The 23,447-nt window shown below is 23.8% G+C and overlaps 6 protein-coding genes across 6 annotated transcripts; 2 read left to right on the top strand and 4 right to left on the bottom strand.

The window, feature by feature from the left end:
• Positions 1-972: 972 nt before the first annotated feature.
• On the bottom strand, positions 973-3,382 carry SRAE_0000019300 (SANT/Myb domain and SWIRM domain and Homeodomain-like and Winged helix-turn-helix DNA-binding domain and SANT domain-containing protein; the record flags this gene model as incomplete). The annotated part of the gene is made up of 4 exons (XM_024646050.1): positions 973-1,178; positions 1,220-3,013; positions 3,056-3,321; positions 3,372-3,382. The coding sequence occupies 4 exons, from the start codon at positions 3,380-3,382 to the stop codon at positions 973-975; spliced, it is 2,277 nt and encodes a 758-aa protein (XP_024500272.1).
• A 607-nt stretch (positions 3,383-3,989) lies between these two features.
• SRAE_0000019200 (DNA replication complex GINS protein SLD5) lies at positions 3,990-4,740 on the top strand (the record flags this gene model as incomplete). Its single annotated transcript, XM_024646049.1, has 2 exons — positions 3,990-4,079; positions 4,129-4,740. The coding sequence occupies 2 exons, from the start codon at positions 3,990-3,992 to the stop codon at positions 4,738-4,740; spliced, it is 702 nt and encodes a 233-aa protein (XP_024500271.1).
• A 3,147-nt stretch (positions 4,741-7,887) lies between these two features.
• Positions 7,888-10,452, top strand: SRAE_0000019100 (Kazal domain and Organic anion transporter polypeptide OATP family and Major facilitator superfamily domain, general substrate transporter-containing protein; the record flags this gene model as incomplete). Its single annotated transcript, XM_024646048.1, has 4 exons — positions 7,888-7,906; positions 7,951-8,349; positions 8,416-9,405; positions 9,578-10,452. 4 exons carry the CDS (start codon positions 7,888-7,890, stop codon positions 10,450-10,452), a joined length of 2,283 nt encoding a protein of 760 aa, XP_024500270.1.
• Positions 10,453-11,258: 806 nt separating this feature from the next.
• Positions 11,259-12,650, bottom strand: SRAE_0000019000 (LIM/homeobox protein Awh; the record flags this gene model as incomplete). The annotated part of the gene is made up of 3 exons (XM_024646047.1): positions 11,259-11,588; positions 11,834-12,206; positions 12,253-12,650. 3 exons carry the CDS (start codon positions 12,648-12,650, stop codon positions 11,259-11,261), a joined length of 1,101 nt encoding a protein of 366 aa, XP_024500269.1.
• A 1,202-nt stretch (positions 12,651-13,852) lies between these two features.
• On the bottom strand, positions 13,853-14,212 carry SRAE_0000018900 (Hypothetical protein; the record flags this gene model as incomplete). Its single annotated transcript, XM_024646046.1, has 1 exon — positions 13,853-14,212. One exon carries the CDS (start codon positions 14,210-14,212, stop codon positions 13,853-13,855), a length of 360 nt encoding a protein of 119 aa, XP_024500268.1.
• Positions 14,213-16,240: 2,028 nt separating this feature from the next.
• On the bottom strand, positions 16,241-23,002 carry SRAE_0000018800 (Sulphate anion transporter family and Proteinase inhibitor I2, Kunitz metazoa domain and STAS domain and Cysteine-rich repeat and Sulphate transporter domain and Lustrin, cysteine-rich repeated domain-containing protein; the record flags this gene model as incomplete). The annotated part of the gene is made up of 4 exons (XM_024646045.1): positions 16,241-18,144; positions 18,188-19,839; positions 20,975-22,881; positions 22,925-23,002. 4 exons carry the CDS (start codon positions 23,000-23,002, stop codon positions 16,241-16,243), a joined length of 5,541 nt encoding a protein of 1,846 aa, XP_024500267.1.
• Between the last annotated feature and the right edge of the window lie 445 nt (positions 23,003-23,447).

The following is a 23,447-nucleotide window of genomic DNA, read 5'->3' as shown; positions in this document are numbered from 1 at the left end:
ACAAGTTTTCTAAAATACTATTAAAAAGTTTCAAAAACGAGAAATTTTTATATGTCTATTTTAAAAAGATTTATTAATCTTTTTTTTTATAAAAGAACTTCATAAATTTTCGTGCTAAGATAAATATTTTTTTTCCAGTGTTTTTTTATATTTTATTAAAAAATAATAAAACAGAAAAATTTTATTATTTATTCTTAAAATATTTTTTATTTTATTGTTATTTAGGTTTAAATGCATAAAAAATCATGGAACTTTACCTAAATATTATATTTATAATAATATTGTCTACAAATTTTTAAGAGAACTATTCTTATAAAAAATAATTCAAAATATTTTATTTTAAAAACTTAACTTTTAAAAAAATAATAAAAAAATGATAACTTATTACAAGAAGATTAATAAAAATAATAATGTTGAACATAGACAATTAAGAACATATATAAAATTTGATTTACTATGCTATTTTTTTGAAAAAAAAATTTAAATAAATAAAAATTTCTTTAAAGAGATTTACTTTAAATATAATAAACTAAATACTGGATAAATTAAAATAATTAACAAAAAGGATTAAAAGTTGACATTTAAACAGTAAAAATAATTTATAAAAAGGATCCTATGAAAAGAAAATAATACCTGTAAAAAGTTATATAAATTCTAATAATCACAATTTCTTTACACAATTAATAAGTAAAAACAAAAAAAGGTAATTCCAAAAAAATTTTTAAATGTATTATTTTGTAAAATTACTATAGTTTTGAATTAAAATTTTAACAGATAATCATAATCAAATAATGAACGATTAAATTTCCTTTTTTTTTAAAATAATTCATAAAAAATAAAAAAAAATATATATTTTCTTAATTTTATTAAAAAAAATGGTCCTACCAAAACTGAATAGTTCCAAAATTATCTATAAAAAAAAGTAAAAAAATTGACGAACTTTTGTAAGAGAAAATGAATGTTAATGTTTTTTTATCCCATAGGAGGACCTGCACCCCACATTTGGTTTTGTGGTGGTGGTGGAGCATACTGTTGCCTGACATTTTGTTGAGGAGGATATCCTTGTTGTGGCTGTCCTGGATAAGATTGCATTGGTGGATACTGTTGTGGATAAGGTTGCCGTGGTGGAGCTGGTTGTGTATTATAATAACCAGGTTGTTGTGGCTGTTGATAATGAGCTAAAAAAATAGATAAAATAAATAGTTATCTTAAAACTTACCCTGTGGTTGTCCTCCATACGTTTGTTGTGGTGGATAACCATGTTGATAGGGAGGCTGAGATGCATGTTGTGGTGGGTATTGTTGCTGCATAGGTGGATATTGTCCAGGTTGCTGCGGTGGAGGATATGAAGCAGGTTGTTGCATCATTTGTTGTGGAGGTCCAACTGGAGGTTGATGAGATTGTGGTGGAGGAATCTGCTGTTGTTGCTGTTGTTGAGGAGGTGGTGGTAATTGTTGCTGTTGTGGCATCTGTTGTGGTTGCATTTGATTTTGCATTGGTTGTTGTACAGGTGGTGGAACTTGCCGTTGAACTTGAGCAGGAGTATTTTCACTTGAAGATTCTGATTTAATACTTGTTTCAACTTCAGGTTTAGAAATTGTGGTAGATGGTGAAGCAATTATTGTTTGCGTTGGTGGTGGTGGACCACTAACTTCAAATCCTGGTGGTAATTGTGAAGGAAGTTTCCCTTCAGTAACTAATTGTTGTTGAGCATCCATTCTTGCTCTAGAATCTAAATATCTCATTTGATCTGCATGGAATTGTTGTCTTTCTATTAATAATTGTGTTTGTTGTAATTCCAAAAGCTCTCTTTCTTTATCAATAATGTTTTCCAATTCCTCAAAACATTTCATCTTACAATCAAGTTTTTTAATCTGCAATTCAACAATCTGTCCAACTAATGATTTCATTTTCCTCTCTTCAACAACAGCTAATTGTTTTGATTTTGCTGCAGCAGCACCTAGAGCAGCAGCTGCCGCAGTACTAATTGTTTCATCTGATAACTTCTTAGCCTCTTTAGCTAATTCGTTAACAGAATCATTTTCACCAGTTTCCATTGCTTCACTATCTTTAGTTTCTGATCCAGGTATAATAGCCTCAAGACCAACTGTAGCATTTAATTTTCCAGTATCAGCATAATGTTGAGCAACATTTCGTTTATGAGCTTCTTGAACAACAGGTGGAAGTTCATCTTTTACTTTTGAATATTGTTCTAATGCAGCTTTAGCTGCAGCCTGTGAAACACGAGGATCAACCATCGAAGCTAGAAAAGCAACTGTAGACATTACTGGGTTACCAGCTTGTGAAAATGGTAAGGGTCCATTATCATTATTTAAAACAGTATCAAAATCTTTAGCATCATCCAAAAATGAATCCTTAATAGGAAGCTGTAAAAATTTTAATATACACTCATACTGTGAACGAGTGCTAACATGGTCAGAAACCTTGTTCCAATCATCTCTATACAATTCTAAACCTTCTAAAAGTAAAAGTGTTTCTTGATCTGACCATTCTTTTCCTGGTAAAGCACCTTTAGCCTTCATATTAGCAATAGCTTTACTATATTGATCTGTTTTTAAACTACTTACAAAAGTTTTTGGTCTTCTATGAAGAGGAATATTTTCATCAACCTCTGCTTCATCTGATTCTTTATTGTTTTTTTCAGTGGATGTTTCAGTTACTTCCTCTTTCTTAATTATATTTCCATGCCTAACAAGAGGTTGAATTCCCATTGGTGTATCAGCCAAAACCATAAAATGTGCCGTTGATGGTGGTACAACAGGAGTTGGTCTACTCTCTGATGCAACCTGATAATTAATCAGTCCCCATTGTTCAAGAAATTGATGAACACGAAGGATTGCACATACATCACCACTTAAATTTCTACGACAAGCTGTAGCACTAAGATATTCAAAGGGATTTAAACGGTATGTGTCCACAATAAAATTTCTATAATAAACGTAAACTTCTGGAGTTTTGCTTTTATTAAGTCCATTAAAAAACTCAGGAAGACCTTTCTTTTCATTGATATGAATAGAATTATAATCAAACCAACTTGCATATGATGGAACAATAATATAATGCGTCTGCTCAATTGCTTGTGCTTGTGAAATATCAGTTTTTGTTGGATCTTTAACAATTCCATTTACCAATACTTCTTCATCTAAGTTAGTTAACTTGCTGTTTTTACTTGGTTGAAATTCAGAGTCTTTTTCCTTGCCAGCAGGAACATTAACAGCAACAACTCCATGCGAATTACGAGAATCTTCATCATCTTCCATAATTTCAGACCCATTTTCTTGAAGACGCCGTTTAATTCCGCTATAATAAAAAATTGATTGAAACTAAAAAAAATTACTAACAAAACCTACGATTTCCTCATAGTTACTAATTAAAAATATTTTTAAAATTAAAAATAAAAATTAAGAATTAATAAATAAAATTAAGAACCGCTTGTTAAAAAGATCTGAAAAAGCAAAAAACACAATCAAATGCACAACTTATTTAAATACGGGAACGTTATTCCATGTAAATGCGTACGCAAATAATGTGGCTGCTATGTTAAAATCGTGTTAGGAATAAATAAAAATGTATGTATATAAATAGAAAAAAAACAATATTTCGCGCCATTTAAGTAAGGACAACTTATATTCTGACAAAACACATTACTTAAATATAGGATTTATTGTTCTTTTTATTAATACTTAAAAAAATATCATCACAGATAAATATTTTATAACAATAATTGTCTATAAAAATTATTACACATTTATTTTAATATTTATATAATTTATTAAGAAGAATATCTTAGCACGATAAAATATTGTACCTTGTATTATGAAAAAAGTTTGATTAATGTTACAAAAGGGTAATATGGCAAATTTTTATTCTAAAATACGATGTCTCTATTTGAAAAATTCTGCATTTCAAAACTATCTATACAGATGTTTTAGATTCTAGGTAATAAAAGAAATTCTCCAGTTTTTACAATGAATAATAAGGAAAATACAGTTAATGTTGATGAATGTGAATTGAGTTTCCAGGATACTGAAGATGCTGAACAGATGACTTGTACAGAGGTAGTTTTTTCACAATGAAAATTTTTCTATACAATATATTCATGTTTAGATCGTACAAGAAATGGTTAAAATATGGCATAATCAATATTTAGCACCGGATCTTTTAATTCATCGTTTTGAAATTGTCGATGCTATGCTTGAAGTTGCAAATCAAGAAAAAGAAAAAATTGATGAAATTTATTTATTATACGAAAAAAAACCAAAACCTGTTCAGTTTGCTTTTAGAAAAATGGAAATACTAAGAATTCAATATATGGTTAAATCATACATTAACAAAAGACTCAGACTTATTGAAGAAAATCCTTTACATTATTTAAATATAGATACAAAATTAAGGACTGAAGGAAGAGAAGAATTAATGGATTATAGAGAACGTAATCATTGCAAAAAATTTGTTGAATTATATGATAATCATTTACATGAAGAGGTTCTTTCAAAATTAGAGGGTTTTTTTTCGTCAAAACCTATTGCTTCTAAAGAACAATCATGTGCTAGAGTTATTGCTAAAGTGGTAGATGATTCTGTTAAACATTTTGAAATTCCTGATTATAGTTCACCTGGTGCTAGTTTATTTTATGATGTTGAATTGGAGAGCATTCATGCAATTCCTTGGAGTGTAGTTTCTGATTTTGTTAACTCGGGTAAAGTTGATCTTATGTAGGGTTTTAATTTTTTCTAAATAAATTTTTTAAATATTTATAATCATTTTATTTTTTATATTATATCATTTTTTGGTTTTATGCTACATAGTATATAACTACCAAGTTATTATTGACTTCAGATAAGTAACTTTTATTTTACCATTTAGTCATATTTTCTATAATACAAGAAAACTATTAATTTAAAAGTAAAAGTTTTCGCATTTAATGATTCTTTTGAAAAGTTAAATGTATTAATATATTTCTAGATGTAAAGTGGTAATTAAATATAACTAATTTTTTAAAAAGATGTTGTAAAATATTTTTATTAAATTCAATGTTTCAATTACAGTATATATATTAATTTTTTGTAAAATAGTACTTATAAATTGTTGGTGGGAGAAGTAGATTATAAATTTTAATAAATAAAATAATGCATTTGTTTTCTAATTTTTATACAAAATTTTTGTTTTTATGGTAAATAGTTTTATTGAAATGTTAAAAATATAAATAATTTTTATTACTTTTATTAACATATTAAATAATGTTCCTTCAAATTGTAATGAATTTTTTTTTACACAGAAATAATATTTAAAAAAGTTTTTTTTTTTATGAGAAACATGTTATGTTTAAAAATGATAGATCAAAAAAATTTGTTATAATTATAAAATACATTCTTTGTAATCAAAAAGTTTTATATTTATTAAAAAAATGTTGTAAACAATTAGATTTAAATATAATCACTGAATAATAACTTACCCCTTTAAATAAATATTCATTGAAGTATATTTACAAACAACAGATTTTTTTTAAGAATACTTATAAACAAATTGGACAATTTTTAAAAATGATTTTAGTATACATGATAAAGTATCACATTTTATAAAATAATGTTGTTATATGAAATCTTGGTTTATGTTATTTTAAAAACACTAAATGTAAATTAACAATTAAAAATAATGAAAACATGATATTATTTTTTTAATATTATTACTGATTAAGATATAATTTTTAGTTTAGTGAACAAACGTAATGGATTGTTTTTAATTCATAAAATTATCTTTTATTTTTTGTTTTTAAATATTGATTAACATTATTATATTCAATGCATTTTTTTTACAAAAGCTTTTAAATACATTAATTATAATATTTTATTTTTTAATTTTTTAACAAAAACTTATAAATGATTAACCATATATCTAGAAATAAAACAAAAAAAAATAATATTATAATATGAAATTAAAAATGAGTAGATATTTTGTAATTAATTAACTAGATATTTAATAACAAACTTATTTATTAAATCACTTATTAATATATGAGCTAAATATTTAGTTATTTATTATCAAAATAAAAACATTATTTTTCAATGATTAATTAAAAAAAAAAATTATTTTCTGTACCTTCTACTAATTGAAAATACATTTTAAGTATAAAAAATAACTTTTCTTCATCAATTATTTATCTAATCTAATTTTAAACTATTAATATTTAATAACTACAATGAATAAAAATATTAGAAAATTTAAAACAAATTATTTTGAAAATAAAATATTATTTTTTTTTTTTTAATTTTTTATATATTTTATTAAGTATGTTTTTAACAATAAATCACATATACGTGTTAAAATTATTGTAAACTTTTTTATTACATGTTGTATATTAATATTATTTATCTTTATTTAAAAAAAAATATATAAATTTAAGATTTTACAATGATTTTTAAATTTTACATGATTAAAGTTTCAAAAAATATTTTTTTTAAAAAATGTTCTTTTTTTATAAATAAATTAACAGAAATTTTTTATTTATTTTGTTAATTAAAGTTTAATATCTACGATTCTTATATATATGACTAAAAATATAAATTTACTTTGGCTATCTTTAATAGAGAAAAAGACTACATTTATTTAAAAAAAGTGGTTTATATAAAAAGAAACGTTAATGATAAATAAATATTATAAAATAAATTTTTTATATAAAACTGATTTATTAAAAATTTATATAATATTAAATTAACGAAATTTTTTTATTATTATTATCTTATCAATATGGTAAAAATAAAAATATATATATATATATATATTTTTTATATCCTATTATTATATATTATATTTATAAATATTTGTAAAATTTTTACTAAACCGTACAAAAATAATATAAATAAATATTGTTCTTTACAATTTGTGATTTTAATGATTTGTATAATTTTATTGACTTTTTTTTTAGATACGTTGACATTTTTTTTTAATCAAAAATATTTAAATATGTTTCCATTTCTTTAATTTAATATATATTTTAAAATAAATTCATTACAATTGTATAAATTATTGTGTGAAATGTTTACTCTGCGGTAAATTAATTTTACAGGCAATATAAAATTGACAAATTTTTAAGATTCGCCAAATTAATATATTAATAGAAGTTAGTTGACGCCTTTAAATATAATTTATTTTTAGGTATATTTATAGTTATTGTAGTATATCTAATAATTTTCTCTATATATTATGAATAAGAAACAACTTTTATTGTGTAATAATTGTACTTTTTTTTTTTAATAACCCACTAATTATTTATTCATAAATACAATTAATCGTTTTTTTCATTTTGCTTTAAAATTATCTTATATATTATATTGTAGTTGATTCATTTAAAAATACTTAATAATTTTAAACATCATATGTCTACATTATTGAAAATCATTTAATTTTATAAAGACTTTATGTATATTCCAAGGTGACAAATTTTATATAAAGAAGTTAACATTTATTTTGTTTTATTTAAGTGATCAATGCCTGAAAAGACATTGAAATATATGTTATTTATACCACTATATCACTACAAAATGACTGTGAATGATGTTTTAGTTTTAAAGATATATAAATATTTATTTGAAGAGAATTTTGTTACGGCAAAAACTATAGTATTATTCTTGTTAATGAATGTTGTTGATTTCAAGAATTAAAATATGGTATGATCGAAAATAGAATTATAGATTTTGACAAATAGATAAAAGAACAGTTTATAGATCTTCACATTATCAAATAAATAGAATATATATTATATATATTATTTAATTTATAATTTTATTTTTATTGTATTTTAACTTATAATAATAATGTAGTTAGAAAATATTTAAAAATTTATTTTAATTGTTATAGGTTACTTTAATGAAATGGTCGACAGATTGTATGTTTTTCTAGGAGTATTTGTTGTAGTTTATTTCCTAGAAGCTATTGGTGGTTCTTATATGGTATCAGCTATACAATCAATTGAAAGACAATTTCAAATTCCATCAAAATTATCCGGGTTTCTTGTTTCAGCATCTGATATTGGTTATGTACCAACAGTTATTTTTATTTCTTATTTTGGATCTCGTGGAAATAGAGCTAAATGGATTGGTGCTGGAACAATTGTTATTGCTTTAGCACATATTTGGATTGCTATGCCAAATTTTATATTTCCTGTACCAAAACATAAATTAAATTTAACAGAAATTGAATTGCAATTAAAACCTAGTCAAAAATTACTTTCATCTAATGTTATAATAGAAGATTTTTTAAATTATTTACCTATTAAAGAAAGATTACCTGAAGGAATGAAAAATTTAATATTAGAAAAAATTAAAACTGGTAAAAATATTAACATTAAAAGATTAGAAAAAACAATTAATTTTAACTATAACATTTCTAATTTAGAAACAGATAATATTAATGATAATAATAATAATATTAATGATGATGATGATGATGAAGAGCCAAGTGTATATTCTGTAGATAAAAAATTGATGGATGAAATTTATTTTAAATTTTCTACATGGTTAAGCGGTCATACAACAGATAAATCTTTATTACAATCATTACAACAATATACATCAAATCGACAAACAAATACAAAAGATGATATAAGTAAATTACGTAAAGCTGCAACTGCACCATTTGCATTTTGTGGTAAAGTTGTTAATAATCTTCGTGATGTTGTTTATCAATTTAAATGCCAAAATAAAGATTCTAATTTTGGTGCACTTAGTATTATGTTTTTTTCACTTCTTGCATTAGGTATTGGAAGAACAATGCCTTGGTGTCTTGGTATTCCACTTATTGATGATAATGTAAAAAGGAAATCAATGCCAGTTTATTTTGCTGGAATTTCATTTATTAGAATTTTAGGACCTATATGTGGTTTTTTAATTGGTAGTGCATGCAATAGAATTTATTATACATTTACTTCACCACCACCAGGATTAACAGCAAAAGATCCAACATGGATTGGAGCATGGTGGCTTGGTTTTTTAATAATTGGTATTGTAGCAATTTTTCCCTCTTTAATTTTATTTTTCTTTCCAAATGGTAAAAATTCTACTTTTACTGAAGTTGCAGAGACAGATGAGGAAGTAAATGTTAAACAAAAGAAACCAAGAGAATTAACTTTGTTTGATAAACATAAAGTTGAAAAAACAATTTCACATGATGATAAAACAACAACTGAAAGAATAAAAGACTTTTTAGGATCATATAAAGAAGTTTTAAATTCTAAAGTTTACTTGGGTTCTGTTGCTGGAAGAGTTTGTGATATTCTTGCTTTTAAAGGATATATGGTATTTTTACCTAAATATTTAGAAAATCATTATGGAATTCCACAATACCAAGTTCATCAGTATATGGCAGCTTTTGGTGTATTCGGGTTTGGTAAGTATATTTTTTTTTAATTATTATAATTTAAATATCAATATATTATATTTAATGTAATATAAATGTTTATTAAAAAAAATTATTATTAATATATATATATATATAAATATATACTTTTTAAAAAAAAAAAAACAAAAAAATAAATTATATTTATTTATTTATTTTTTAGCATTAGGGACTATAACTGGTGGATTTATAACAAGAAAATTTAAATTAACAGGTCGTCAAGCTGCAATAATGGTATTTGTAATATCAATTATAAACTGTTCATTATTTTTTGGAAAAGCATTTTTGGGATGTCATTCTGTTGTTAATTCAGTTGGTAGAAATGGAATGGTAACAAATTTTAACTATACAAAAAGTTGTAATGCTGATTGTGGTTGTGAATCTGCAACAATTTTTCCTGTTTGTGATTCAAATGGAAATGCTTTTTATTCTCCTTGTCATGCTGGATGCAGGTACGTAAATGTAATTGATCAAAAGACTTATCAACTTGAATTTACACAATGTGAATGTGCTCAAAATGATGTTGTTAAAAAAGAATATTGTAAGGATGATTGTAAAAGTATGGTAATATTATTTTTTGCAACTGTTATTGCTGGTGCTTATGTTGCTGGATCTGGTGTAGTACCAGGAATGTTATTGTTGTTAAGATCTGTTCCACCGGCAACACGAAGTATTTCATTAGGACTACAAGGTTTTCTTGTTTCTTTAATTGGAACATTACCATCACCTATATTATGGGGAATGATAATTGATAGTACATGTTTAGTTTGGGAGAAGACATGTAATAATGAATCAAAAGGGTCTTGTACTATTTATAATCCAGATCAATTAAGATGGAGAATGCATATTTTATATTGTATTATTAGGATAATCTCGATGACAACAGATTTATATGTAATTTATCATGCAGGAGATATGTCAATTATGGATGAAGAAAAGAGTAAAGATGATAAAAGTTATGATGATGATGAAAAACAAATTCATGAAATGAAAGATATGACATTAAATATTCTTCCACAACAACCTTTAGCAGAATGAATATATTTATTATATTATAAGGTATATTTATATATTAATTAAAAGTTATTCCATTCATTTATTTTTCATTCATTGATTCAAATTTTTTTTTTTTTTATATATTATTTTACCTTTTAAATTAGTTAAGTAAATGGGGCAGTTTTTGTTAAAATTTTATATATATGTATATACATATATATGTTGTATTGAAGTACATTTAGATATTTATAAAAATTTTTATATATCATTAAAAGTGATTTATTTTCTCAACTACTTTTAAATAAATATATATCAATCTAGAACTACATAACTTTTCCCTTTCAAACATTTTATTTATAAAAGTATCATTAAACTAAACCAATTAATAAATACGATACAAAATGAAAGGTACATTTTTATAAAAATTCCATAATGCTTTAAAATGATAACATTTCAAGTTTCTTGTTCAAAGATTATTATGTATAATAAATTAATAACGTTATTTTATCACAATTTTATGAAACTTTGTCTGAATGAGTATTATCTTATAGTTTAATTTTTATCATTTTAATGATAAAATGGAAACCAAATTAATATAATAATATCTATTTTAACAGAAAAAAAAAGATAAAAAAATTTTTACATTTAACTGATAATTTTTTTTAGCAAATTTTTTAACAAATTTCCAATAATTTTTTTGTTTTTTTTTTTGAGATATATAATAAATAAACAAAAAAATAATTGACAGATAGTCAAATAAAGCTATTATTAAAGAATTTTTAAATTTGGAAATATAAAGTAAACATGTTTATTAGAATATTAAATATACAGTTCAACAGGCTTGGAGGTTAATCACAATCCATATTAAAACTTGTTGAGATCAAGTTATTTCGATCATCCATGCTATTAACAGTGTTTAATGACATGTTTTGATTAGAAAATGAAGCATCCTGTCCGTTATTGTTACATTCCATTACTTCATCGCGATATGTTTTTGGAGAAGATACAGAACGTGGAGAACTTCTTCCACTTGTAGTACTTAATGTATGACTTATTAAAGAATCGGGCCTTTTAAGACCAGGACTTGTGTTAAGTTCTCCGTTTGTAGTATTGCAATTGATAGTTCCATTACCTCCCTTCTTATGACCTTGATATTTCTTTTGACGTGCACGGGAATTCTATAAAAAAGTGAAATTAGTTGTTTGTTGTGTTGTTAAAATTTGGCTTATAATAATAAAAATGTTGAAATAAGTGAAAATAAGTAATAAGATAATAAAACATTATAAAATTGACAGCATCTAATTTTGATGAAATTTTTAAAAATATTTTTCATCAAAAAATACATTTATATAATAAATAATATATTACAATAAACACTGGTTTTGAATGAATGAATGTTTTTTAAAAAAAAATATTTACATACCTGAAACCAAACTTGTGTTACTCTTTTTGACAATCCTGTCATATTTGCAATTTTTTCTAAATCTGCTCCATCAGGATTTGAATCAAGTTGAAAATGAGCTTGCAATACACTTATTTGTTCATCTGCAAATGTTGTTCTAACTCTTTTAGTTTTAGTTTTATTACTGCTTCCATCACCATCAAACAGTTCCATATAATGTTGCTTACATAATAATTTATCATTTTGTAATCCAAATTCTTCACCTGTTGATAATTGTCTTTTACATTGATCACAGGAAAAACATGCAAGATGATAAACATTTTCTTGTGCCTTTCTTACCCAATCTGATGATTGAATTGCTCTTTTACATGAAGAACATTTAGCATAAAATTTACTAAAAATAAAAATATATTTAATAGAAAAAAAAAATTAATACTAACCTATCATAACATTTTTTACAATAAATTTTTTTATCTTTCATATAACAAGAGGGGTTTTGTTCTAATATAATAGAACACGTTTCGCAACGTAAACATTGTGAATGCCAAAATTGATTATTCATAGAATAGATAAACTTTTCTTTTAAAATTCCACTGCAACCAGCACAAATACTTGGTCCATTTTGATTTTGATGATTTGATGAGTTTGAATTTGAATCACAGGTTGAATTTGGAGATGATACAGATGTAGATGTCTGAATAAAAGGAGATGAAGGATATGAATCATAATAAAATGTTTTATCAAAATAACCAAGACCAAAATTTTTTAATCTCTCAATATACATATGATTTTGTATATATTCATCATTACATTTATATAGTTTAGATGGTCTATCCATATATACAATTTTCATGATATATAAATGTTTTTTTTATCAATAGAAATAAGTTAAATATAAGAAAATGAATTAAAATATTTTTTTTAGAAAAATAAAATTACTGGTCAATACATAAGTATCAACAAATTTTTAAGTGCGAAATTTTCGTTTCTACTCTTATATAGATAGAGTCTTCAGTATCTTCTAACACTTCCTCCATCATCAACGTAACAAGGCGGGCTGTAGCTGATACCTTTCTTCAGCAACACCGAAGTCTTCTTCGCCGCCTTTTCTCTCTATCAATTTTATTTTGATCATATATATATATATATATATATATATAATATAAAATACAAGGTTGTAAAATTTTCAGCAGAGTACCTTTCTAGTGTATCAAATTTAATATAACAAATCAGTTTGCATTCCGATTAAAAAGAATTTTGTTTTACCTTACTACAAGATAAGTAATTGGTGATTGATGGATAGAAGTTATAAAGCTTATATATTTTTGGATTCCTACTATAAATATATTTAAGTATTCATACATTCTATTTTGAATATCTTTATTATGATAAGAAAAATTTTTGCTACTTTATCAAATGTATTGTTGGAATAAAAAAAAAATGATATGAAGCAGAAATAAAATAATCTTTAATGTTTATTATATTTTAATGATAATTTTGACATTTTACCCTTAAACTGTTGAACGTGGTAAAAAAAAAAAAACTTATCAATAAGTTATATATTTATAAATATAAATAAAATTGTTAATATTAAAATGACTATATCAAATTTTGATTAAAATAATGGTAAAAAAATCTCTCTTTAAAAAGTAGTTTTAATAGTGACTTTTATATTTTATTTCCATTACAATGTCAAACTTTTTTCATTTAGATTGATAAAAGATCAACATACATGTTAATGGTATTTAAATGGATAGTTATAAAACAAGATACTTTTACGTGGAGCACTGTAAATAGTAATATAATGTGTTAAAAATATATATATTATATATATATTATATATATATATATATGTTTTTGCACTTCTTAGGACTACCATAATATATTAAATTTAATATTATATATATATATATATATAATAAGAATACATATATATATTATGTATTGTGAAAATTTTTTACAACTATATCAAACTGCCATAGAATATAAATGATAAGTAGGTTTGATAAATAATATTAAGTTTATAATATAAACGTGTTTTCAATAACTTACATTTAATAAAGAAATATTAGAATTATCAATTTTAGCCAAAGGCTGATACGTTTCAGTAGAAAACAAGGTTGATGATATATTTTCTCCACCATTTGCAAGAGATATTGATGAGGTATTAAAAAAATTTTCATTTGATAATGGTGTATGAATAGGATGATTTGAAAATTCTTGATTACTATTAACTGATAAAGAAGGCAAATTTCCTGTGCCAACCATCGTGACAGGATTTGTTAAGATGTCTGAATATATAGTAGAATTCTCGATTTGATTATTTGTGTAATGAGAATATTGTCCTGTTGCCAGGAGGTTTGAATAAAGCGGGTAATGAAGCTGATGCTGAATTTCCATTATTACGTATATAATAAAAAGCTTTATAAAAATTCTTGGAAATTGGAAACAAAGAAATTGAAGCAAATCTGCAAAAGATAAAGGTCTTTGAATAGAGAGTTAATGAGTCTCGGAAACTTTGTATCTTTAAATTATCTTTAAAAGGCGTGGTTATAATAAAAGACTCATTGAGAGGATAAAGGATAAAAGAATAGATACTGTAACATAGTGGTTGTTGTTTTTTTTTTATTATCATATTACATACTCCGTCTAATACCAAGTAGTTTGTGATAAATAAAAGAAGAGCCAAATAAGATTAGATGATATTTTGAATTGTTATGCAAATGGAGATTAAGAAAAAGAAAAAAGAAAAGTTGTAGTGGAAACAAAAGAATTGTCGGAAGTGTTTTGTATTTGTATGTTAAGAATATACTTACTTATATTAAAATTACTTGTGCCGTTCCCGATAATATAATTCAGAAGGATGTTTGGTATAGTCAATTGTCTTTTGATAACTTCTTTAAAGTCAAAATGTGCAGCAGGTTGTTTTGGTGATGCGACACAACCACTTGATTCATTTATACTTCTTCTACCCGACATAAGGAGACTAGATATAATTAGAAGCAGAAGGATAAAATAATAATTAGTTTGAATTGTTGTCTTTTGGGATTCTTGATTAAAAATTTATAAACATTATATATATATATTTATAAAAATATTCAAACATTAAGTTAACATTTTTAATTTAATGATAAATGTTTAAATTGGCATAAAAAATATTTTGAATAAAATTTCTTTATAAAATTTAAAACTAAAAATTATAATTTAAAATGTAATAGATATAGTTTATATTATAATGTACCTATTATTAATGGCATTTGTTTTGATAAATAATCATGATAATCTATTTAATTTACATAATCTTTTTTATTTAACCTTATAATTTGTTATTATATAACATTAGTTATACTATTATATTATTCTTCAAACTATCAATTAGTCAAGGATCTTCCTCTTATATAAACACCTTGCAGCTGACTGGTATTAAAGTGCCACTTACGTAACTATATAAATAAGCCATCTGATTTAATTTCCATTCCAATATAAAAAGAATGATTATTTTAATATGACCCTATTATAGAATAATAAATTATAATGATAATAATAACCAGCTTCTTGGTACTTGACTAATTAAACCTTTTCCATTCCTTAAATATAAGATGTAAAACTTGACAAACCTAATAATCTTTCAATAAATCCAATAAAAATGTTATTTTATAATAAATCATGGAAAATTTGTACAATCATATCTTGTTACTCTATTGTTAAATTGTGTTGATTGGATTAAATTAAGTTATTTATATGTTAAGAGTTAGCAATGAGTGAAAGTTATGTTTATGAGAATACAATTATATTAAAGTCTATATGTTATATATAAGAAAAGAAGTAATCTGGCAAATTTAATTTTTATAACTAAATAAATATATAAGTTACGATAAAGTTTTGTCTCTGGTTTGAGGAAGATATAATTATTATCACTAAATTTAGTTAAATAAATTCTTTGCTTCTCTAAAACATTAAACGACATCATATTTTTAAAAACTTTTTATTCCATTATGGAAATATTTTTATGTGTGAATAAATAGAATAATTAGGTATGATTTAAAGACATACGGTACCTGTTATTTAATGCCATAAATAGAGTCTAATTATGACTACTTTTTATTACACAAAAGATAACATGATTCATTGTATTATTTAAAACTAATATTTAAAAGACATAATAATATATATAAAAATTTTTATTCAATTAATATAATTTTTTTTTATTTTTATATTTAATTAAGTAGATATTGATAATGTTACCTAATCACTGGGATAAATTTAATAAATAACACATATATAAGAAAAAATTAAAAATAAAAAAAATTTTCTAGAGATACTTGACTTCCCAGTTTTTTAAATAACATAACTATACATTCTTCATTTTTTTTTTCATTATTATATTTAAATAAAATTTCACATATATCATATTAACCTGATAAAAAGTTATTTTGTGTTTTTACAACAAACTTCTGTACAACGTTTAAGAGAAAGAAAATTATTTAATGTCCCACCACATCCACCAAATTCATACTCTATACATGTATCAGTTTCAGAGTCATATCCATAACGAATTTCATTTCCATCACATGGTCCATGATCTCTTTTTTCATTACAAAAATATACAGGATCTTCACAACATATAGCAATATTAAATTCAATATTCATATGACATATACTTCCATCTGGGCAAGCTTTATCTATAGAACATGTTAATGGAAGATTTTCATTATCACTTGATAATATTGGAAGACCATGTGGACAATAATATTTATATTCTGGACATGCAGAATTACATTGTTTTTTAGAGGGAAAATTATTTTCATTTCCTTTTAAACCAGCATAAATAAATGGAAGACATTTATTTAATCCTGTATCAAAATACCATCTATTTATCATTCGATTACCTTCTCCATCATTTAATGGTTGTTCACAGGGATCTTGTGTCATACGTGGACAACAAACTGTATCAGATATACTTCCTCCAAGATGACAAAAATGAGAAGATGGACATGTATCAATTCCATTATATGATGAACATGTAATTCTTTCATTTAATGATGAAATTAATGGTTCACCATTCAAACATGGATTTGAATCTTGACATGTATTAGTACATTCATTTAATGTTAAAAAATTATTTGGATTACCTTGTAATCCATTATAATAAAATTTAATACATTTTTGTAATTTTGAATTATAATACCATCTTTCTAATTTTTCATTACCTTCACCTAACTGTAATGGCATTTTACAAATATTTCCTTCAATTATAGGACAACAATTTGTTGTATCAGGTGAACTTCCAATATGACAATAATAATCAGATGGACATGTATCATGGCCTCCACAAACAACTGAATCACCATTTGGATCAGTAAGAGGATTACCAATACTACATGGATTAATTATTACAGGACATACAATTTCACAATCATTTTTATTTAAAAAATTATTAGCATTACCTTTTCCTCCAAGATAAATAAATGGTTTACATGTTCTTGTTAATAAATCATAATAAAATCTTGGTAATGAAAAATTTCCTAATCCTTCTTCTAATTCTTGTTCACATGGATTTCCATTTTTTCTACAACAATAATTATCAGTATTATTTGAACCAATATGACAAAAATGTGTTGATGGGCATCTAGATGATGGTGAACAAATTTTTGGTCTTTTAGAAGATGTTAGTAATGGTGAATCAATAGCACATGGATTTTCATATACAGGACATATAATTTTACAATCATCTTCTGTAAGAAACATATTTTGATTTCCTAACATTCCTTTATAATTAAATGGTAAACATTTTTTTAATAATGAGTTATAATAATAACGTTTTAATTTACTTTCACCAATACCAATATTAAGAGGTAATTCACATACATTAGATACACTAGAACAACAAACCGTTGATTGTTGAGTTTCTCCAACATGACACCAATAACCTGATGGACATGGAGATGATGGATTACATTGTCTAGGATTTCCATTTGAATTAAGTAATAACTCACTTGATGAACATGGATTTGGGCAATCTTTTTTACATAAAGATTCACATTCTTCTTTTGTTAAAAAATTATTTTGTGATCCACCAGATCCAGAATAATTAAATGATTTACATTTTCTTTCACATTTATTATTTTCTTCATAAGCATACCATCTTGTAACATTACCATTACCATTACCAATTTTTAATGGTTCTGAACAAATATCTTTAGCTGGATTTGGACAACAAACAGTATTTGATGGTGTATCTCCTATATGACACCATTCATCTTTAGTACATGAATTACAATTTTTACGTGGTGGTTTTGTGTCACCTGAATCAGGACAAGGTGATATCCATGCTAAAATAAATTATATTATTTTATTTAAAAAATAAATAAATACCTTTACATATTCTTTCACATTCATTTTTACTTAGAAAATTATTTTCATTTGATTTTAAACCATTAAATATAAATTTTTCACATTCTTGTTTTTCTTTATTAAAATAAAAACGTTCCAAAATACCATTTCCTTCTCCAATTAATAATGGTTGATCACATATTTCTTCATTTAATTTTGGACAACATACAGATTCTGATGGTAAAATTCCAAGATGACAATAATAATTAACAGGACACCTTAAATCATTTGGTCCTGTACATTGTATTCTTGATAATGTATCATTATTTAATATTCCAGGTTCACCATATGAACATGGATTAATAATATCAATTGGTTTTTGTGTATTAGGAACAATACAAGTAACTTCACAATCATATTGATTCATAAAATTATTACCATTTCCACGAAGACCTTTAAAAATAAATCGTTTACATGAATGTGAAAGTGTATCATAATACCAACGTGGTAAAAAATTTTCACCTTCACCAGTTGTTCTAGGTAAATTACAAATATTTATTTCTTCTTCTAATAATGGACAACATGTTGTTGTAGAAAAGGTAGCTCCAGTATGACAATAATAATTATCTGGACATCCACCATTTTCTGGTAAAAGATAACTACAGGTTGAAAATTTAGAATTTTCTGACCATCCATATGGTTCTCCATTAGGACATGGATTAATTTTTGATGATGTATATGATGTTGTTAATTCAATTATTGGTTCTTCAGATGTAATTGTTTTATTTTTAATAATATTTATTGTTGTTTCTTTTGATAATGGTATTTTTGTTGATGATTCAATAATTGATTCAGTAATTCTTTCTTCAATAGGTTCAACTATTTTCGATATCTCTGATATTGAAGAAATATTTTGTTTTGTAGTTAATTTTTTATTTGGACGCCTATAATATGTAGTTGTAGCTTTTAAATCTTCTTTTATTAATGTTGAAGATTTTTCAGTAGTTTCAAAATTATTTTTTATTGAATTAGTTGTTGAAACATTTGATGAAGTAATTGTAATTGGTGTTACAAAATTTATAGATGATGTAGTTTTTAATGTTGTAGAAACATCTTTTTCTGTTGTTGTTGTTAATATTACCATATTAGATGCTGTTGTAGAAGGTTTTTTTGTAGAAAATGTTGTTATTGGAGATGACATTGTTGTAAATGTTGTTGTTGGAGATGTTGTTGTTGGAGATATTGTTGTACTAGATACTGTTATAGGAGTTGTCGTTGGACTAATTTTGATATTTGATATAGTAGTTAATGTTGATTCTGTAGATGAAATTAAAGTTACATTTGATATAAATGTACTTTGTATTAAAGGTGTTTTTGTTGAGAATAAAAATTGTTCTATTTTTGGTGGACTGTATGGTTGTTGAGTTGCTGCAGTCATTCTTGTTGATAAATTGCTATAAGGTTTTTGTGTTGATACTGGTGTTACAAGTTCAATATTTGGTGCTTGTGTAAAAGTTTTAATATTTGTTGGAATTTTAATATTATTTGGCATAACTTTTATATTTGTTGTTGGTTTTTGTATAACTTTAAATCTATTTTGATTATTATTATTATTACAGTTTCTATTACAATTAATTGTTCGATACTGAACTTGACTTCTAGGAATATATTGAACATTTTTATAAATAACTTTTCTATTATTATTATTGTTATTATTATTATTTTGAACTACATTTTTAGGATAATAATAGTAAACTTGTGTCGAATATACATGAAGACAAAAATAAAATATTAATAAAATTATAAAAAAATAAACCGGTGATCTGAATACTGATCTAAAAGTTTTCATTTTTTTAATATTTCTAAAAATAAAAAAAATATTATTTATATAAATTTATTAAAGATAAAAAAAATTTTAATAATAAAGAATAGTTTGATGAGAGAACATTATGTAATATAAATATCATAAGTTACGTTAAACAAATTTTCAAACCACTTATAATTTTGACCAACCCAAAATATTATCTTTTAAATTTTCATTATTAACTCTGCTTATCCGATCTTAATGTTGATTCTGTGAATGATCTTATTATACAGTGATTTAGCTATAGTTGTTACTTACCCAGCACCGCCATGGACAATTTAATGATTATATAAATATATAAGGGTCCTCATTATTTTAATGTTTAACGGAAATAACAATTATATTTGCAATATTTCTTTAACTTAAAATTATAAGATGTCCTAACATTCGACCATTGGTTTTAGTGACAAGACATATGAGTACAATAAACTTTAACATATTCTTAGTCTTATTTTCTCTTCATCTTCCATTAATCTTTATTATTTAAGTCTATGTGAATTTTTTTTTAATATAAATATATTACATCATTTACCTTTAAACATTTTACTTACTAATTTTTTTTACGCAAAATTAAAGGAAGTGTTCTGATTACAATTTGTAATATTTACTTAGTGGTATTGAGATAATGATGTCTTAAAAAAGAAAAAATACTGGTCAATTGTTGAATGAACTTTGAAAAGTAAAAGTAAATTTGTCTTTTTTATAAATTATGAAATAATACAAATACTTATATGTGAGAATTTTTTTTAAATAAATTATTAATAACAATTGATAAAATTATATTTACTTTTTTTTTAATATTTTTTTTAAATTTATCATTTTAAAATAAAGAATTAACTTTTTTTTTTAACTTTTAATTAACCTAAAAATATAATTATAAAAAAAAAGCCATAATTATAAATTTTATTTATTATTAAATTTTTGAATTATCTTCTTTTTGGTATTTAATAAAATAATCAGTATACAGTACAGCATCGTGAATTGATGGAAAAAAATAATCTTTTGATATTATTGTATAAACTTCACATATTTCAAACATTTGTCTTAATGGAAATTTACATCCAGCAAGTAATAAATTTATTTCTAATTTTTTTAATTCAAAATAAAGTTCTTCCAAATATTTTACACCCATATAATCAATCGAAGTTATTCCTGTACAATCTACAATCAAATATTTCTTATTTTTTCCATTGGTAGAATTGTTAATTTCAACATCATTGTCTTTCATATAATATGTATTATTTAAAAGATTTGTAATTTTTTTTTTAAAATTTTCACAATTTAAAAATATTAAAGGAGCATCAAAACGATATATAAGTATATTAGGTATTTCATTGCTTGATTTATAACGACTAACATCTTTATAAATATCTGTATTTCCAATTTTTGCTACTAAAACTGTTTTTGGCCATTGTATTCTAAATATAACTGTGAATAATGCAAAAGCTATTCCAATTAAAAGGCCCTGTGAAACATCCCATACAAAAACAGATAAAAATGTTACAATCCAAATAGAAAAATCTACAATTGATTTTCTAAAAAGATTTGGAACTTCTGTAAATTGTTTAAGCATTGTTTGTAATGCTATTACAATAATACATGATAAAACACATAAAGGCAATGGTTCTAATAATGGTCCTATCCATAAAATAACCAAAAGAATTCCTGAAGCAGAAATTATTGAACTTAACTGTGAATTACATCCCATTTGACTATTAATTGTTGATCTTGATAATGATCCAGATGCAGGATGACAACTAAAAAATGAAGCCATAATTTCTACTATTGCTAATGTACGTAATTCTTGTTTTGCATCTATCCTATAGTTATGTTTTTTAGCAAAAATTTTTCCACAGGAAAATGTTATAGCATATATAACAATTGCAATAGTCATAGAATCAACTATTAATGATGAAAAAGCCCAAAATGAAGGTGGTGATGGTGATGGAAATCCTGTTGGAATTTTTGATACAATATTTACATGATATTTTTTATTAAATTCTATGAAATATGAAATTAATGTTGTAAAAATTACCACAAATAATTCAAATGGAATTGGAAATGATATTTTTTTTTTAATATATGGATTAATATATTCTTTTCCAACATATAATACAATTAAGCATATTACTGATGTAATAAGTGCAGCAAAATTTATCTCACTAATATTTGAAAAAAAATTTACAGTTATTTTGAATAATTTGAATAATCCACTATATGATTTAACATGTATATCAAATAATTTTGGAAATTGTGATAAAAAAACATGACATGCAGCACCAGTTGTAAATCCACCCACCAATTCATCACTTAGAAATGTTGTTAATATATGAAGTTGAAAAATTGACATTATTAACATTGATAGACCACATAAAAATGTAATTGTTACAGTAATTTCTATAGGTGTTAATAAGTTTAATGATGTTGGATTTAATTCACCACTTGTAATTTGTGATATATTTTCAGAAGAAAGATTATTACTAACATAATAATTTTGTTGTGCTGTTCCAACCATTAATGCTACAACAGCAAACATTCCAAGAGAAATATGTTTTGATGTACCAAATATAGAATATATTAATGTTGGTAAAAATGATGTATATAATCCAATAACAGGAGGTAATCTAGCAAGTTGAGCATATGCCATTGATTGTGGTACATTCATTATAGCAACAGTTATTCCAGCAAATATATCATTACTTATCCATTTTATATTATAATCTTTAATCCAACGAATAATCGGAATCCAATTCATAAAACATTCATTTGAAAAATAATTCTTTTTTAGTATTTTTAAAACAAAATTTTTTACCTTTTTTTTAAATGATTTATTATCATCATCTGTATATTTAAAAGTTTCATCAAATTCTTTCTTAAAAATCAATTCAAAAATAATTTTATTTATGATAACTTACCTGTGTTAATGCATTTCTAGTAATACTATATATAACAGATTTATTTGAAATTTCATTATCATCTATCTTTTCTGACATTTTTTAATTAACAGATTATAAATTATATTCTTATGAATAATTATAATAAAAATAATATAATAAAATTAATATTTATGTAATTTATTTCACCCATATATATATATATATATATATACCAATACTCAAATTTAATAGATAATTATAAGATATCAAAAGCCTGAGACAAAGTTATTGTCTTGATATCTTTAAATGATATATTATTTAACAATATATCGTAGAGATTATTATATTATTTTATCAAGAAAATTTGTTTATCAGAATGTGTAGCATATGTTTTATGATAAAGAGTGCCGATTAGTAGGTGGAAAACGATCAAATTATCAATTTGATTTGTGGTTTGTGCCCTTTGTATATTTTATTTTCTTAAATATATATTTTTTTGATATTTAACTTTATAATGTGAATTTTTTCATATTATTATCATGTTATTAAATAAATTAAATCA

Source organism: Strongyloides ratti, scaffold srae_scaffold0000001, assembly GCF_001040885.1.
Source record: "Strongyloides ratti genome assembly S_ratti_ED321, scaffold srae_scaffold0000001".
NCBI classification, from domain to species: Eukaryota; Metazoa; Nematoda; class Chromadorea; order Rhabditida; family Strongyloididae; genus Strongyloides; species Strongyloides ratti.
The sequence above is the reverse complement of the archived record's forward strand: the minus strand, read 5'-3'. Positions and strand labels throughout refer to the sequence as shown.